The sequence below is a fragment of the Saccostrea echinata genome, unplaced genomic scaffold (genome assembly GCF_033153115.1).
Source record: "Saccostrea echinata isolate AGI-Se365-2 ecotype Australia unplaced genomic scaffold, CSIRO_AGI_Sech_v1 ptg000058l, whole genome shotgun sequence".
Lineage (NCBI taxonomy): Eukaryota > Metazoa > Mollusca > Bivalvia > Ostreida > Ostreidae > Saccostrea > Saccostrea echinata.
Genome location: NW_026889807.1, coordinates 6,160,973 through 6,177,413, shown reverse-complemented (window position 1 = coordinate 6,177,413; position 16,441 = coordinate 6,160,973). Strand labels below are relative to the sequence as shown.

Below are 16,441 nucleotides of genomic sequence, written 5' to 3'. Positions count from 1 at the left end.
TGGCCAAAATATGCTGCCAACACAAAACACTCTATCAACTTCTGTATATTCAAAGTAAAAATAGAACAAGGACCATGTTCGGTAACATTTTCGAGTTTTCGAGATAATCCATCAATGAATATTTGCCTCCATAAAAAACTTGATATATAAATTCCATCATTGAGAGGAATGATTGCAGATGTAAAATATATTTCCCTTGGCTCTGTAAGAAGCTGTAGCCTGACAAATCCAGGGGGGGGGGGGTGTATTAGTGTCCTCCATGAGAATAATATCACAAATTGATGAATTGTAAACCCCTGATTTATACCACAGCATGTAATCCTCGTCAGATGTATCAAACCTGAATCCCTCCCTCCGACTTCCGCTGAGCATTTTTCTTCCTCTACATTCGTGTTTACAAGTATGTATAGTATGCTCTATTATGTCTTCCATGTCCCTCACGTCTCTTCCAATGACAACCTCTGTCGGCGTCCCTATCTTACGACACAGACCCACATACAGAACCTCTGATGTTAAAATGTTTCAAAATCTTGTTTTGTGTCTAAAGATAAAAAAAAGATTTTTTAAAAATAGACGTTTTTCAAAAGTTTTACACCAAAAGCTTTATTGTTTTCTTTATATTTCTTATCAATTAAGAGGAAATTACGTTTATTATTTTTTTTTATGAATGTTTAATTAACAGAATTTTTATAAATCATTTAGATTTTAAAGATTTAGAAAATTTTAATGATATAAAGATTAGAAAAACATCTTAGAATAAATAATAGAATCTTTTAATGGTTTTTAAAATGTTGTTAAACTTTTTGCATTCATTTATCTTCATTGATTTTAAGTCGCAAATCAATGATGTACGATGACATCTTCCTTCTGACATAATTATGTACATTGTACTAACTTTAAATAAACAGTATAGATACGAAATTAATTGCACGAAATCCCTTTGAACAAAATAGAGAATCGAATTTTATATTGTAGTGGCGAAATAGGGGTTACAGAACAAGTGAATATGGTAGCTGTAAAATATAATATAATATATTGTTATCTGGTCGAACGACTGGCAGAGTGGATTGTTGCAGTGTCAAGAGTCGCGGGGTAAGGAGTTGATCCTTAGATTCGAATACACTGTGCGACGTGGAAACCGGTCCTTCAGATGAGACCGTATAAACCCAGGTCCCGTATCGCAGTAGGTGCTGACACGAAAAATATCCTTCACTGCTCAAAGTCGTAGGTGTCGAGTACAGGTCTAAATCTGCAACCCTCCACCAGCAAATGATAGCGTCTCAATGTGAGTGAAAAATGATCGAGGGGACATTAACCTACCAACCAAACAAATATTGTTATCTGACTAAAAATAAGGTATATTGTGCTAAAGTGTCCGTATCCATAATTGACAAAGTAAATTCCGACCAAAATTTTAACATAGATACCTGAAAAAAAAGCTATAAAATGGAACATTTGTAGGCTTGAAAGCACCTTCCTCTCCCTTACTCTTGCTTAAACCAAGAATAACTTTTGCAAAGACAATTTTGAAAAGTCCCTGGAGTATTTGTTTCTTTTATTTATTTCAGCATTATTTCTTTGAATATAAGATTTTTTGGTTAATTTTGTTGGAGAACTTACTAAGAATATTCCAGAATTGAAAAGGAATAGAGATACTTACCTGATTTTCTTTTCTTTCAAATTTTACTGTATTGTAGTTAAAATACTGATCAAAGTAAAGTTATATTTAAAAAGCCAAAGAAAGCTCAAAGCTGTATAATCTTTGAGAGGAACACCTAGTAACTGAAACATTTTAAATGTGCTTAATATAAATACTTATACTCCGAAAACCGTGATTAGACGGATACTGAGGATAAAAATCTGAAATAGTGTAGAGGAAATGATTTCTCACAAATTGTCCGATAATATCATTTTTCCCTTTTCTAAAGACAAAACTTTTTATACAGTATTGTCTTATGTCGGATATAAAAGTATTTTGTGAAGAGGAAATAGATTTATTTAAAAATAAATTGGTCATTATGTCTACAATAGATAATTAATCAAGTTCATTAATCGGAGAATTGTTTGTTAATTGCAGACGTCAATTTCTTTCTTTTTTTAAAAAAAATATCATAGTACCTGTTTCCTTTCATTATTCCTTTTTCCTTTTTTGGTAACCCAATATATGTAAAAATACTCTTAAATATTATTCATCACGTGCTACATACATGTATGTGTATGAAGACAAGGCATCATGTATTCATTAAAACATGATTAACTTTCACATATGTAATAGTTTTGATAGGATATTCACAATTCTGCACGCCAATTAAAGAATTGAACAAAGTACATTTTTACATGCAGATTAATTAATTCAACACACATCTTTCTGATGAGTTCAATGATGAGTTCTGATTTCCGTCATCTTAATATTATTTGTCTAACTGAATATAAAAGAAATGAATTTGTAGAACAAAAATTTAAATTGAAGTTACATGTCTATAATTTTTCTTCCTTTGAAAGACTCCAAATTTCTGAGTCCTTGATGTATAATTTTCCAATTTGACAATGTGTGGGGAAGATAGAATTTTGTCTATACTTTCCAGGATCCACGTTGTCTTGTACATGTACGTGTCTTACCTTTGCAAGTTTTAGTTCCTTTTAATAAAACTATTTTTTCCTCACAACACGGTTTTATTCCCGTCATAAGACAATACCATTTAAATTGGAGAAAATCCCTCAAATAATTGGCAATTTTTGACGAATCATTTTCCCTGTACCTTTTCATATTTGCACATCTTCACTATCCTCAACATACAATTATCTATAATAGGCACATTTTAAATGTTTTAATTATTAAATGTCATTTTAGATATTACACAGCTTAGTGCTTCCTTGAGTAAAGAAGTAAAGAAGTCGAGTAAGTGAATATTGAATAACGTGGTTTAAGTTTGGTCAATTTTGCCAATGATTTGGCTGTTTTGGCTGTTTTTGCGTTACTACAAACTTTCTTTGTTCGGAATAAATGGTAAATGTTTTCAATACATTCAAAATATGTACAAAGGTGTTAAATCTATGGTGAAAATAAATGGCATGTCCACAGAATTTTTTAGTTGTAATGTAGGAGTAAGGCAGCGAGAAAATCTTTCACCTTTTTTAATTTCAATGTATATTAATGATCTTGAAGATTTTTTACTGAACAAGAATATTGCAGGTTTACAAAGTATTTCAAGAAGCATTGAGAGCGAATAACTAATGTATTTTAAATTGTTGATTCTCTTTTATGCGGATGACACTGTTATTATGGCTGAATCAGCCGATGAATTACAACATGCAATCAATAATTTCAGACATATTGTTTACAATGGAAGTTGAAAGTGAATGTCGAAAAAAAAACGAAGATTCTAGTATTTTCACAGGGTCCTATGTTAAAAAGAAAATTTTATTACGACAACTTAGTTATTGAAAATGTTAGAGAGTTTAAATATTTAGGCGTTGTTTTTTCACGCACAGGTTCCTTTTGTAAAACAAAAAAAAACACTTATATGAACAAGCAACAAAAGCGATGTATGGCATTATAAGAAAAATTAGACAATTTCAATTACCAGTAGACTGTCAATTTGACCTTTTTGATAGAGTTGTAGTTCCGGTCTTACTACATGTATATGGCTCTGAAATATAGAGCTATGAAAATCTTGATACACATGTATTATTGAGCGTTTGAACTTGAAGTTTATAAAGTATGTATTTAATTTGAAAAGTTCCACGCCATCGTACATGGTCTATGGTGAAACAGGTCGCTTTCCTCTGTATATTTCGGTATATTGTAGAATGATTTCATATTGGGCAAAGCTTTTTTTCAAGCCTGCCAAATAAAATTGTAAATGTTTTATACAAACATATGATTAAAGTGATGGAAACTTAACAAACCCGATTGTATACAGAAAATATGTAATATGTGTGGTTAATCAAATATATGGTACGAACAGGGTGTCAATATGAATTATAAATGGATAACTGCTACTGTAAAACAAATATTACAAGATCAATTTATTCAAAAGTGGTCTAGAGTGACGTAAATAATTCTTCAAAAGGACAGATTTACAGAATCTTTAAACAAAACTTTGGATCTGAACATTATATTGATAAGTTATTTCCTAAATTTAGAAAAAATATTTATAAAATTTCGAACTGCAAATCATTATCTGCCAGTAGAGATTGGAAGATGGTATGGTATACCACTGTGTGATAGAATATGGAACTTTGTAATAATACTCAAACTGCTGATGAATTTCATTATATCTTAGAATGTAAAACTTAGCTTATGTAAGAAAAAATTACCTGGGCAATTATTATCCCCACAGACCTAATGTTATTAAATTCATGGAACTAATGTCAACCAAAAACGAAAAAATCCTGAAAAAAACTATGTATGTTTATCTTAAAAAATTATGATGCTGTCTGTCCTCCTTGATATAGTTTCCCCTCTCTTATTTATTTATTTTCTTTTTCAATCATCTGTCATGTTTTTTGTTTTGTATATGTACCTCTGACCAGATTGTATATAATGTATATATGTTATTCATGAACCCCATGTACTAATATTTTGGTTTGGGTGAATAAATTGAACTTGAACTTGAACTTGAATTCATTATTTCGTCCTTCTTCTTTGACAACATACATGTAGTACTTGGAGATCATATCTCCCACCAATCTGTTGGAATTCCCATAGGTACCAATTGCGTCCCCTTATTAGCAGATCTATTCTTGTTTTCATATGAAGCAGAATTTATTCAAAAACTTCTACATGAAAAGAAGGAAACACAGTGGTTTGGCTTTAAGCTTCAACTAGACATTTAGATTTATCGACGACGTATTATCAAGAACAATAGTTACTTGCATCCATATGTCGACTCGATATACCCCAATGAGCTTGAAATAAAAGATACCACAGAGTCTGACACATCTGTTTCATATTTGGATTTTTTTTTATTAGAAAAGACTTTAATGGTAACCTAATTACAAAGCTTTATGATAAACGTAATGACTTCAATTTTCCAATCGTCAGCTTCCCTTTCTTATGTAGCAATATATCCTTATCACCTGCATGTGGGGTTTTTGTCTCCCAGTTCGATACGCAAGATGAAGCTCTACGTATGAACAATTTCTAAAACGAGACAAGCTATTTACAAACAAGTTGATGAAACAAGGATATCAACAGTCTCGTTTAAAGTCATCATTTCATCAGGTTTTTATGGTGGATACAATGACCATGAGCAAATATAACCTATCATTAAGTCGAATGCTGACTGACGTTCTTCATACTAATTAGGTCATTATTTACACACTAAGATGTATACGGATTTTTCCGTTTTTTCCCAATCATGACAAGGAGCCCACAGCGGGTGTGACTGGTCGGCAGGGATTGTTCACTCCTCCATGGTACCTGATCCCCTCTCTGATGTTTTTGGAGGTCCGTGTTTGCTCTGCTTCCGATTTGTATTGTTTAAATGGACTTTGAGCTTGAATACTGTTTGTTATCTTCATATTTCACTGATATCAATATTCACTCAGACAAAAGCCATTTAAAAGACTACAAACAGCAATAAAAACTTAAATATACTATATAAAACATCAATTGAGTAGAAACGTACATTTATAACGCTGATATTTTGTAAAACATTTTTGAAATTTTTACTTGAGGCACTCAGCGTGCAGAAAGAAAGTGAAACATGTCAAATGCAAAATATGTTGCATTAATACATCATGCATTTTTACCATGTTGAAAAACCTTCCAAGATCAAGAATCAATGTGTAATACATGTATATATATCATTGGTCTTGTACACATATACTCTTCTTTATCCTTCAAGGACTTGGTTAAATTCACATAAGGTATTTTGTCTGATGTGATTGTTAAGAAATTTCATATTGTTAGCAAATATAAACTATATCGTTAGTAATTGAGTCATATGATAACTGCTGTATTGCAGCATTGTGTTAATGTATTAAAAGTTTCATATGTTTTGCGGGTTCCAGTAAATGTTCTACCAAGCCTTTCCTTTACCTCTCATTAAAGTACAGTGTATTAACAGTAGTGCTTCAAACATTGATCACATTACAGGAAGACAAGGAATGGGCTTTGTGGTATATGAACTCCCTGTGTACTAGTATCTACAAAGGGCAGAATCTAGTTTTTATCTTTCAAAATATTTTTTGATGTAGACCAAAGCCATGAGGATCAATCTTATGTTCTCCTGTTGAGGTATTTTAATTTGAAATTTTAGGGGAAAATATGGAATAAATGTATTTTCTGGATTGTTGTGTCCTTTTTCCGAGCCATATTCCTCAATATAGGGGTTGAAATAACTAGTGTCTTGTTTATTTTTAGGTGTGATAATGTTATGCAATAACATGGATACATTCTGCCGTATGATGTCACCGGAAGGAAATCGACCAGAGGGTGGGTATGGGTGGGTAGTGGTAGCCGCAGTGTTTTCTACCTTCGTAATTCATATAGGGATACAGGGAGCGACCGGGATAATCCACAGTGAACTGGTCAAGACCACCTCCGCTGATCTGGCTGTGATTGGCTGGATCGGCTCTTTAATGACTGGACTTAATACACTTTCAGGTGAGAGTCATCACAGGCGAATATAAGAAATAGCCTGGAAAATAATCCAGAAAAAAAAAACAGTAAAATTATTTTAAACATCGATGACTTTTTGTATCATTGATAAAGTGCACTTGGTATAATTATTTTCAAGCCACTCTTCGGATTAAGGAAAAACGTAACCTTGTACTAATAATCCATCCAAGCCACAGTTCAGGGAGACAAGTGGGGGTTTACTGTGTGAAAACTACAATAGAAAAACTCTATAAATTTATATCATATGTAACAGACATTGACTTCAGTGTGCAAACGAAGTTTAGGGAAAATCTATTGTCTGTTTATTTATCAGGGACCCTCTCAAAATACAGGTACATTTAGTATAGGATTATATGGGAAAGTGCTAGTTTTTGCACTTCAAAGCAATTATAATAGTAAACTATAGTTACCTATAGTAAATTTTTTTAAGGGTAATTAGTATAACTTATGTAATATTGTCTTACTTTCGTAAGAATAATTTGTTCACGATTTATTCATTTTGTTGTTTAGACTTATGTGGAGGTGTTCTCGTTTAGAATTACTTGATTTCCATTTCAGCACCACTTGTGTCCATCCTAACGGAACTGGTACCTTGCAGGTTACTAATTATAACCGGAAATATATTGATTAGTGTGGGGTTCCTCTGCGCAGCCTTTATCTCTTCAGTTCCGGTGCTGATTTTGTGCCTGGGGATTCTTCCAGGTAAGTTATAATGTTGATAATGAAATAAAAATTTTGTATATTAGTTAAACTTGCTTTAAAGGAAGTCCTGGGGATATGTAATGTTCTTTTTTAAGAATAATCGAAATTCTTCATATCTACACAAGAAAGTGTTAAAATGAATACTTCCTTTATACAGACCTTTCTTTTTATCTGACTTCGTTTTCAGCAGGTTCTACTGTATCTGCAAAGAGTGCCTGTAGTTTCTATGTAAACTCGCTTTTCAGATTTTATAATTGCTAATTTAAATAGCGGTTTATAAAATTAATCGTTTTTGCAGGTATTGGTATGAATTTAGTGATGTTTTCATCAACAATAATTTTGAAAGGATATTTTGTGCAAAAAATGTCCCTTGCTTGGGGAATTTGCCTGGCTGGCGCTGGTGTGGGTATGATAAGTTTCCCGCCATTTTATGTTTACTTACACACAACTTTTGGATTAAAGGGATCCTTCCTTTTATGTTCAGGCATTTGTTTGAATTGTGTCGTATTTTCCTGCTTATCCAAACCAAGCAAATTTCAAACTCGAAGTAAGTACAAACATTTTATTTTAAAAATAAAAATATTTAACTTTTTATCTTAAAGAGATACAGAGACATAATTTGATTCTGTCCAAATTTTACTCTCTTCCTCGGAGAAAGACAAATTTACCTCTCCAAAACAAACGACAAACTGATTTTGAATAACATATAATTGTGTATCTGCAACTGTCCATTTTCAGACAAAATGGGACATAATAATTATTGCTATTCAACAAAAGGCTTTACATCTCTCTACATACATGTGACTATCCATTCAATAAACAATGAACTTAATATTGCCTACATATGTATATGGTACCATCATTGATTCCGAATGCAAAACCAGTTTTCTTCATTTTTTGCGCGGGGAATGGAGGGGATGGTTGTTGATTCTCAAAAATCGTGTTTTAACTAGGGGAAAGTACTTAAACTGTGTTCTTTGAGAGAAAAAAATAATATCGGGCTTACGATTCTTGTTCAGTTTTTTGCTCTCAAAGAATGCACAGTTTCCGGCATTTCCCCTATACATAAAAAGTCGCGTGATCTTGAAATACACGTTAGCAACGATGCAGCAGATACAACCTTTGTTTTTCCTCCCTTTGCATGCTTTATAGTGCAGTTTTTCAAAATTCCGCTATACTCATTGTGTGGACCCTGAGGTCCACGCAGAAAAAACACTGTATAAATGCAAGGTGAAACCGGATGAAACTCCTATCGGGACAACTCGTCACATTCACAAAGACAATTCGCGCTATTTTACGTGATCAACTTAACGCATTGATGCCATGTGATAACAATAATTCTGAATACCTTAGGTATATATTTATTAGCATATACTCCTTAACAAAAAATACTATAGTAAACTATAGTTTATCACAGTTTACTAAAGTAAATCAAAGTTCCAAAGTTTTCACTGTAGTTTATCATCCTCTTAAAGTATTTTAATAATTTATTGCTTATTTTGCCTTTTTTTGTTGTTTTTTTTTTTTGTTTTGTTTTTGTTTTGTTTGTTTGTTTGTTTTTTTTTGGGGGGGGTTGTTTTGTTTTTTTTGAAGGGGGGGGGGTGAGAGTTGTTGTAGATCTTAAATTAGAATTTGGATTTACAAAATAGTTAATTGAAATGCAATATTTACATTTAAAAATTAAGAAAATACATGTTTTTTAAAGTCGATTGAGCAGGTATTTTGGTTCTAAATGACTCGAATTTCATTTTTTAAATATCTTATTTTCCTTTCTTCATAAAAAAAAATTATGCTACATCAGCATGAACTTTAAAACATCTGAATAAATGTTGCTTATCTATCGGCGCAAGAGACAACCTCACATTAAAATTCATTTCTTTGTACTTCAATTTTTGTTGGGGGGGGGGGGGTTATAAAAAAGTTCACAGAAGCTTTTATGAATTTTGACCATGAATTTCATAAAATGTCAAGAGTGGGTTTCCAAAACCTAATTCCACTGGTGTATAGTTATTCAAAGTTTTCACATTAGTGAATCAAAATTTCGAAGTTTTCACCATGGTAGATCAAATTTGCAAAGTTTTACTAAAGTTAATCAAAGTTTTTAAGTTTTCACTATAGTTAATCAAAGTTTCAAAGTTTTTACTAAATTAAATCAAAGTTTCAAAGTTTTTGCTTTGATACTATAGTTAACTGTAGTTAACTAAAGTTTACTATAGTATTAATTGGTAAGGACTGGCTCAAAATCTCCTCTCATTCAAATGTATCTTAATAGTAAATAAATATACATGTATTAATATTCTTGTTCTAGTATAAAAATGTATGCTGTATAGTATATAATTGTTTTACCAATTAAAATGGGAAAAGCATGGTCAAACAATTTACAGAGAATGATAAAATGAAGCGAGGAGTAACCTTTTTTTTTTAATTTTGAGGTTAATGGTCAAGGCTGATTTATAATAACAGATACCAAGATCAACAATTTAATATTAAGGCCGTGTTGTTATTTTTTATTACAGCTTAATATGCAATAAGACTTCATGATTATTGAAAAATGTTTCAGTCTTTCAGACCAAGATAAAAGAAATCTATAATATATATACAGTTTTAATACAACTAAGAAACTTTTCTCCGGATTTTTGTTAGAAACGCATGCATATGGTGCACGTATTGCAGTTCTTTTTTAAGGACCGCAACTTGTATTTTTTTAATCTTTTATTTTATGATACAAATGTCATAAAAGAAACATGATTTTGACTCATTATGTCTCTTTAAGTCTGTTAGAGTCAGTCCATATTTGTAAAATTCCAGAGCAGTCAATGTTCGTGGGCAAGCAAATCTTATTGTTCGTGGGGTCGTTATTTCATGTATTTTCATACAAATGAAATGAATCAACACCTTGACAGAAAAATTGTTCGTGAAGATGTAAATTCGTTTGTAAGGGTGACCCACGAAAACCACGAACATTGGTCGCCAATAAGCAATGATGATTCCACAGTATGTTTAAGTCAGCTGGCATTGATAAAATTATTCAACGTTCTTTTATAGAAAAACGATCGGAAAAGAGATTTTTAATAACAGAACTATTTGACTTTAGCCTTTTTAAATCGCATAACTTTGTTTTGTTTGTGACGGCTCATCTTCTGTTCAACACTGGTTATGCCGCTCCTTTCACATACTTGCCAATCAAAGGAGAGGAGGAGGGCTTCTCGGAGCAGTCGTCTGCCCTATTCATAACGTCCTTGGGAGCCGGAAGTTCAATAGCAAGAATAGCATTCGGATGGTTCTCGACGAAGTTTCCTGCACTTCGGACTCGAGCATATCTTGGTGTTGTGTTCACAGCGATCCTGACGTTACTTCCGGTGGCATTCTCTCGCTCCTATCCAATAATCATCGCTTGTTCAGCGGTGTTTGGCGCATGTTCAGGTAAACTGAAAAGCATTTTTTCAACCATATTTTTATTTAATTGAAATGCACAGAAATTTTAACAAACTGTCTATTTTCATACTTTTGACAAGTAAGGGGCAATATGATTTCAATATAATTATACGGTACCTCACTGGGTATGGCTCATAGTGACGTGACTCTTAATTTTGTTCAATAGAATCTGAAAAGAAATGACATCTATGTAAATACAGTAAAATTCGTTCATACCGAACTCAGTTCTTATGAAATCTCAGTAACAAGGAAATTATATCTTTTTTCCCTAATTTATTTCCAAAAATAACACGATTATAAGAAATTATAAACTTGTCCATATATTGGATTTTTTTTTAATGTCCACGTCAAAACTTGAATTGTCCGCCATGTGTACTGACCTTGATTGCTTTATTTTGGGATGAGGGGACTGATCTTGTAACTGAATACAGGGATCCCTTATTTCATAAATATTTACATTTCCAACCATTTTCTCTACAATAACTCTTTGTAAGTTAAGTGTGTTAATTTAAGAGATGAATTTAATTTTTGAGTGTTTCACACATTAACGCTTCATGATAAATATGCAGGCGTGAAGTGTTGTAGTTCATGTACCTCATGAATTCTCAAAAATTAAATTTATCTCTTATATTTACATTATTTTTCTGATAACTTGCCACATATTTTTGTCATCCAATGATCATTTTTGAAAAAAAAGTTTGCACTATTTTTTGACTTCAGTCACATCACAATGGAAATATTCTTACTCATCCCACGGTAGTTCATGAGTACATGAACTTTTTCTAATTTGCAAAGAATCTGAAGGAAAAAAATTTGGAAATGTAAATATTGCTTAATATTTGCAACTGCATGTAAATTTCTCTTATGGTCATGTGCCAAAAATGCTTGTCATTGTGTCTGACGTCAGTGGACTATGGAAATTAACATGGAATGCTTCGTCTATTCCAATTCGATTAGAAAGCATTTTTGATTTATACATGTAATTACATTTTTTCATATATATATGTATACATAAGAAACCGCTTTCTTGTTTGTTGGGTACCAGGGACATTAACGACAACAGGAAAAGTCGGATAATTTAGGCAAACTATCCTATGTTTCCAACTGTTGTTAATGCCTTGGACACCCAACAAACTAGACAGAGATTTCTTAAATATCAACGTATATTTTTTTAAAAAAATCCTTCTCGAATGCATTTATTTATCGATGTTTTTGCTGATACGGCAATATCATTTATCTACATCGATATTTTCTGTAACAAGCAAACCTAAATATCAAGCATTCACGCGAAAATCTGTCATGGCAGCTGGAGACGACGATTGAAAAACATGAACATTAAATTAATGCTGATTTTATTTACCGTTTAAAGGGCGACTATGTTGATCATGTATATCATCATCATCTTATTTGAAGAAAGTTTCATTAAAAAAAATTCAAAATTTATTTCGCCTGAAGTCGTAGGAAAAAATATTTTTGCACTACCATTACGGTTACCGTATGGAATTTAATCCCTCTCCCAAATACATCATACATGTATAAGAAAAACTGTATAAGGCTCCATTATTTCAGCTAATAATAATTGTATGAGCGCAAGAAAATTTTTACTGCTGAGGCAAGCTTAGTGTTTATTGGGGAAAAAACTTATGTTATAAATAAGTTGTTTTGATGAAAATTTAAGTTGTTCATAGCTATTCAGTGGAAAACATGTTTAGTCGTAGATTCTTTACTTTTTCTGTATTTTATGAAGTATGTAAAAGGAAAAAGCTGGAGTAAATACTTTCCTGATTATTTGTTCTTGATCTGTTCCGTTCATACCATCTCACTCCGTCACCTCCTCTGTTTTTGCCTCTTGCCTCTTTATTGTTTTTTTTTTCTTTTCAGAATTGAAAGTGTCTGGCCCTATGGATACATTCAGTACAATATTTATTTCTTATTTTATATCATTTTTGGCTGAAATTTTTTTTTTTTTTCTTTCGGGGGGGGGGGGGGGGGGGCTTCTGGGAGTAGGGTTCCTTACAGGTAGACTAAAATCCGAATACCTATTGCATTCCTTTTCAGGAATCACCCATACAGAAATCCCTTCAGTACTTCTTGGGATGTTGGGAGTGGACAGGTTTCCTAGCAGTCTTTCTATAGCAGCTATGCAGCAGGGAATCGGGTCCCTTATAGGAATTCCACTTGCAGGTAAAATAATTGAATACTAAACTTTAAAATGTTTCGCAATTTCCTTGATTACGTATAAATGTTACCTGTTTCAAGTATATTCACGCCTCTTTTACCTTGTAAATAAAACTTTCTTTTTATGTATGAAAAAAATATAATTCATGTAATGATCGGATGAATAAAAAAATTCAGACCTGTTTACTCTTACGATTTCACCGTATTTTGTACGGATTTTCAGTCCAAAATACGTCTTACGTTTTGCTATAACGAAAATACGGAAATCCGTTCATATGAATTTTAGCAATTAGTTTTCGTTATCTGTTTCTAAAGAAGAGAAAATTTTCAAACATTTAAGTTCCCAAAACGCGGTGGTTTAAAAAAATGACAGAAATCACTCAAAAGAGAGCAGTGTATGACGATTTGCTTTGTTATTAAACCATGTTTTGGTAATCAGAAATGCAGTTGTTTTCTAGTAATATATGTACAGTCGACGAAAAGTGAAATCTTACGGGCAAATGCCAAATCTCACTGACAAATCTAATGAAAAATACTGAGAGACAACAATTTGGGTAAACAGGTCTGAAAATTGATTTGACTAAATTTGGGTGTTTATGAGCAAGTCCTTTCAGAATATAATTTGAGATAATCAAAATTGAGGTGAGTCACTTAGGTGACCTACTTAACTCTCAGTTTCCTTACATCATTGTCGTGCAGCCTCTACTTAATTCCAGCTTCTCTGAAATATATATCAGTCAAGAGTTAAGAACAACTATTAGTTTCATGTATTTACTTAGTTTAATTGTTCATTAAGTGAACGTTGTTTAGTAATAATTTTGCATGATTAATTTCTGAACATCTCGTAGATGGCTAATTTTTTTTTACAATCATAATATGCAATAATTTGTTTTAATTTGAAATCATGTCCCCTGGTTCCAGGGTGGAACTAAGTTGGTCATACATTGAAAATGTTTTATATTAAAAAGAACTTGTTCAGACACCCACCCGTACCCCCCGGCCAAGACCAAAATGCTGGAAGGTTCATGTTTGTAAAATATTAAAATACAAATTCATGATGATATTTTCAATATTAATAGAAACTTTGCACAGATTAAAATTTAAATTAAACTTAATAAGACTGTTCTAAATTATATGATCTTGAGACCAACTTTATGAAAAACATATTGCTTTGCATGATAAAAATGTAGTTAGCCCATTTCTGTAATTGAGCTATTTAAATCCATTGAGTCCGGGTTGCAGATCCCATGCGGGATAAGTTTCTCAAATATTTAAAACGCATTGTTCCTACAAAAAAATATTCTTTTTTGGTTAAACCCTTTATTTCCTTTAATGACCGTCTAGGCTTATTGCCAAGTTTCATTGTTGCCCACGTGGCGCAGTGGTTAGAGCCTTTGCTGTTGAACCTTACATGTGCATCGCGGGTTCGAATCCCACTGCGGGACGTACAGACCGGTCATTCGAATGAGACCGTATAAACCGAGGTCCAAGGTCGCAGTAGGTGCTGGCAAGAAAAAGATCCCTCATTGCTCAATGGCCCTGAGTGCCGAGTAAAGGTCTAAAAATTTGCAGCCCTCCACCAGCAAGTGGTGGCGTCTCCATATGAGTGAAAAGTTCGCTAAACAAACATTGAAGTGATTTGTTGCTGGTGGTGATTCCATAATGGGACAATAAAATTTTCTTTGCACTTTCAGAGATGATATGTCGGATTGCTGGGGACAACAATGTTGCCTTTTTCTTCACCTCTATCATGTATGCGATGGCTTTTATCCTTATGGTCTTGTCCTTTTACTTGCCTGATAAAGCTTTAACAAAAACTGAAGATCAAAAGTTCGAGTTCAAAATCACGTTATTGGATCTGGAAATCAACAGACCAGGGGCAGCTTGATGTTATGGACATCTATGAATTTTTTAAATCATTTACTGTTGCAATATGCACAGATAAATTATACTTTCCGGTGTTAGATACTGATATCAACATTTAAAATATTTCATAAATACGCAAAACATAATAACTGATTTGCTATGTAAACATGTTATCAGAGTCAATTTTTAATTGAATAGAGAAAGTATGAATTTTCTTTTCACACAAAATTACAAATTCTATAGATAAAAAAACCTAGAATAGATACAAAACAATACAAAACAAAGAAGCTCATTAGAGGCATACATGCTTTTGTAGAGTTGTAGTACAAAAATGTATGATAAATCGGGTATGATAGAAGATGTTGCATCTTAGCAGCAAATTAACAGTTTAATGGAGGCACTCATAGTCATGAATGAGTTTAAAAGATCACTGCTGTGCATTCGTACTCAGGTTTGAATAAAACCAGGAAAACTAAAGCGGTAAATATATTTTGTTCTATGTCTGTATTTATGATAAGAGCAATATCCTTCGTTACTTTTTGAAATAAACAGTTGTAACAATTAATAAAGTCTATTTCAGTAAATAATATTTTATATACTGACTAGCTATTGTTCAGCTATTTGTACTCCTTATAAAATTTTGATCTTATTTCGGTAAACCTGAAACAGTATCTAAAAATATACACTTATACAGAACTTAAAGTTAGATAAAAGGTATTGCGTATTTTTTTGCTCACCTGTGCCGAAGGCTAAAGTGAGCTTTTCTGATAAAAATTTGCCCGTTGTCTATGGAGGGTAATCGTGTTCAAAAATCCAGACTTGTAAGTTTGTAAATCCAAAATTGTAAGTTTGTAAATCCAAACTTGTAATCGTATCAGTTTCAAAGGCTACATATGTAATTAGGTAATTCCGACATCCTAGCATGTAGTTTCGAACATACAACTGTGTTGACTTTGAATTTATACTATGAATGTGTGTGTGTTTTTTTTTTTTATGTTGTAAACATGGTTTTCCGGAATTTATATTTCCGCGCTCTGAATAAAACACAAAGACAATTGACAAGTCTACAAATGTAAAGTCTACATGATTGTCGAATTTACATAATGAGAAATTATGGAGGGGCATCAGTGCCACAATTATTTTTAAATGTTCTTATTTTCTTTTTTTTATTCTAACTTTTTGTTTTCCAAATTAAATTCTTCGTTTTTTATTTCTTATTTTAATTCTTACTTCTTGAAGGCGCGGATCTACAAGGGGGTCCGCCCCCCCCCCCTCCCCCTGAAATTTGCAGACTTATTAATTACTAAACGAACTAAAAGTGACCTTGGACACCCCTCGAAAACGCTGATCTGTGTTAAGTTGACGACTCCCCCCCCCCCCACCCCTCCCCCAACACACACACACACAAGCGAGCGCTCGCGAAATAGGTTTTTCATGCTTGGGAAAGGAGTTTACTTTTTTTTTTTGCTTGTCAAGAAATTTCTGGGTTGGATTTTTTTTTTTTTTTTTTGGGACTGGGATATATTTTCCAGTTTTATTTTATTTTATTATGGCAATTTTGATTCCTTTCGTATTTTGATTCTATCTTAAAATTATCTCAATTCTGTTTCACTTTACGTAACTTGATACTTT

General features: G+C 32.6%; 1 protein-coding gene across 1 annotated transcript; it reads left to right on the top strand.

Annotated features, from left to right (window-relative positions):
- The first annotated feature begins 6,393 nt into the window (after positions 1–6,393).
- Positions 6,394–15,356, top strand: LOC133174609 (monocarboxylate transporter 12-B-like). Its single transcript, XM_061309710.1, has 5 exons — positions 6,394–6,613; positions 7,187–7,330; positions 10,376–10,753; positions 12,824–12,949; positions 14,638–15,356. The coding sequence occupies exons 1-5, from the start codon at positions 6,394–6,396 to the stop codon at positions 14,829–14,831; spliced, it is 1,062 nt and encodes a 353-aa protein (XP_061165694.1). The 3' UTR covers positions 14,832–15,356.
- Positions 15,357–16,441: the final 1,085 nt, after the last annotated feature.

Bases quoted from the DNA above. Each gene is read 5' to 3' on its own strand.
- LOC133174609 (XM_061309710.1), top strand. From the start codon at position 6,394: ATGGATACATTCTGCCGTATGATGTCACCGGAAGGAAATCGACCAGAG. The intron at 7,331-10,375 runs GTAAGTTATAAT...GTTCTTTTATAG, and splicing joins GTGCCTGGGGATTCTTCCAG to AAAAACGATCGGAAAAGAGA. The intron at 12,950-14,637 runs GTAAAATAATTG...TTGCACTTTCAG, and splicing joins TATAGGAATTCCACTTGCAG to AGATGATATGTCGGATTGCT.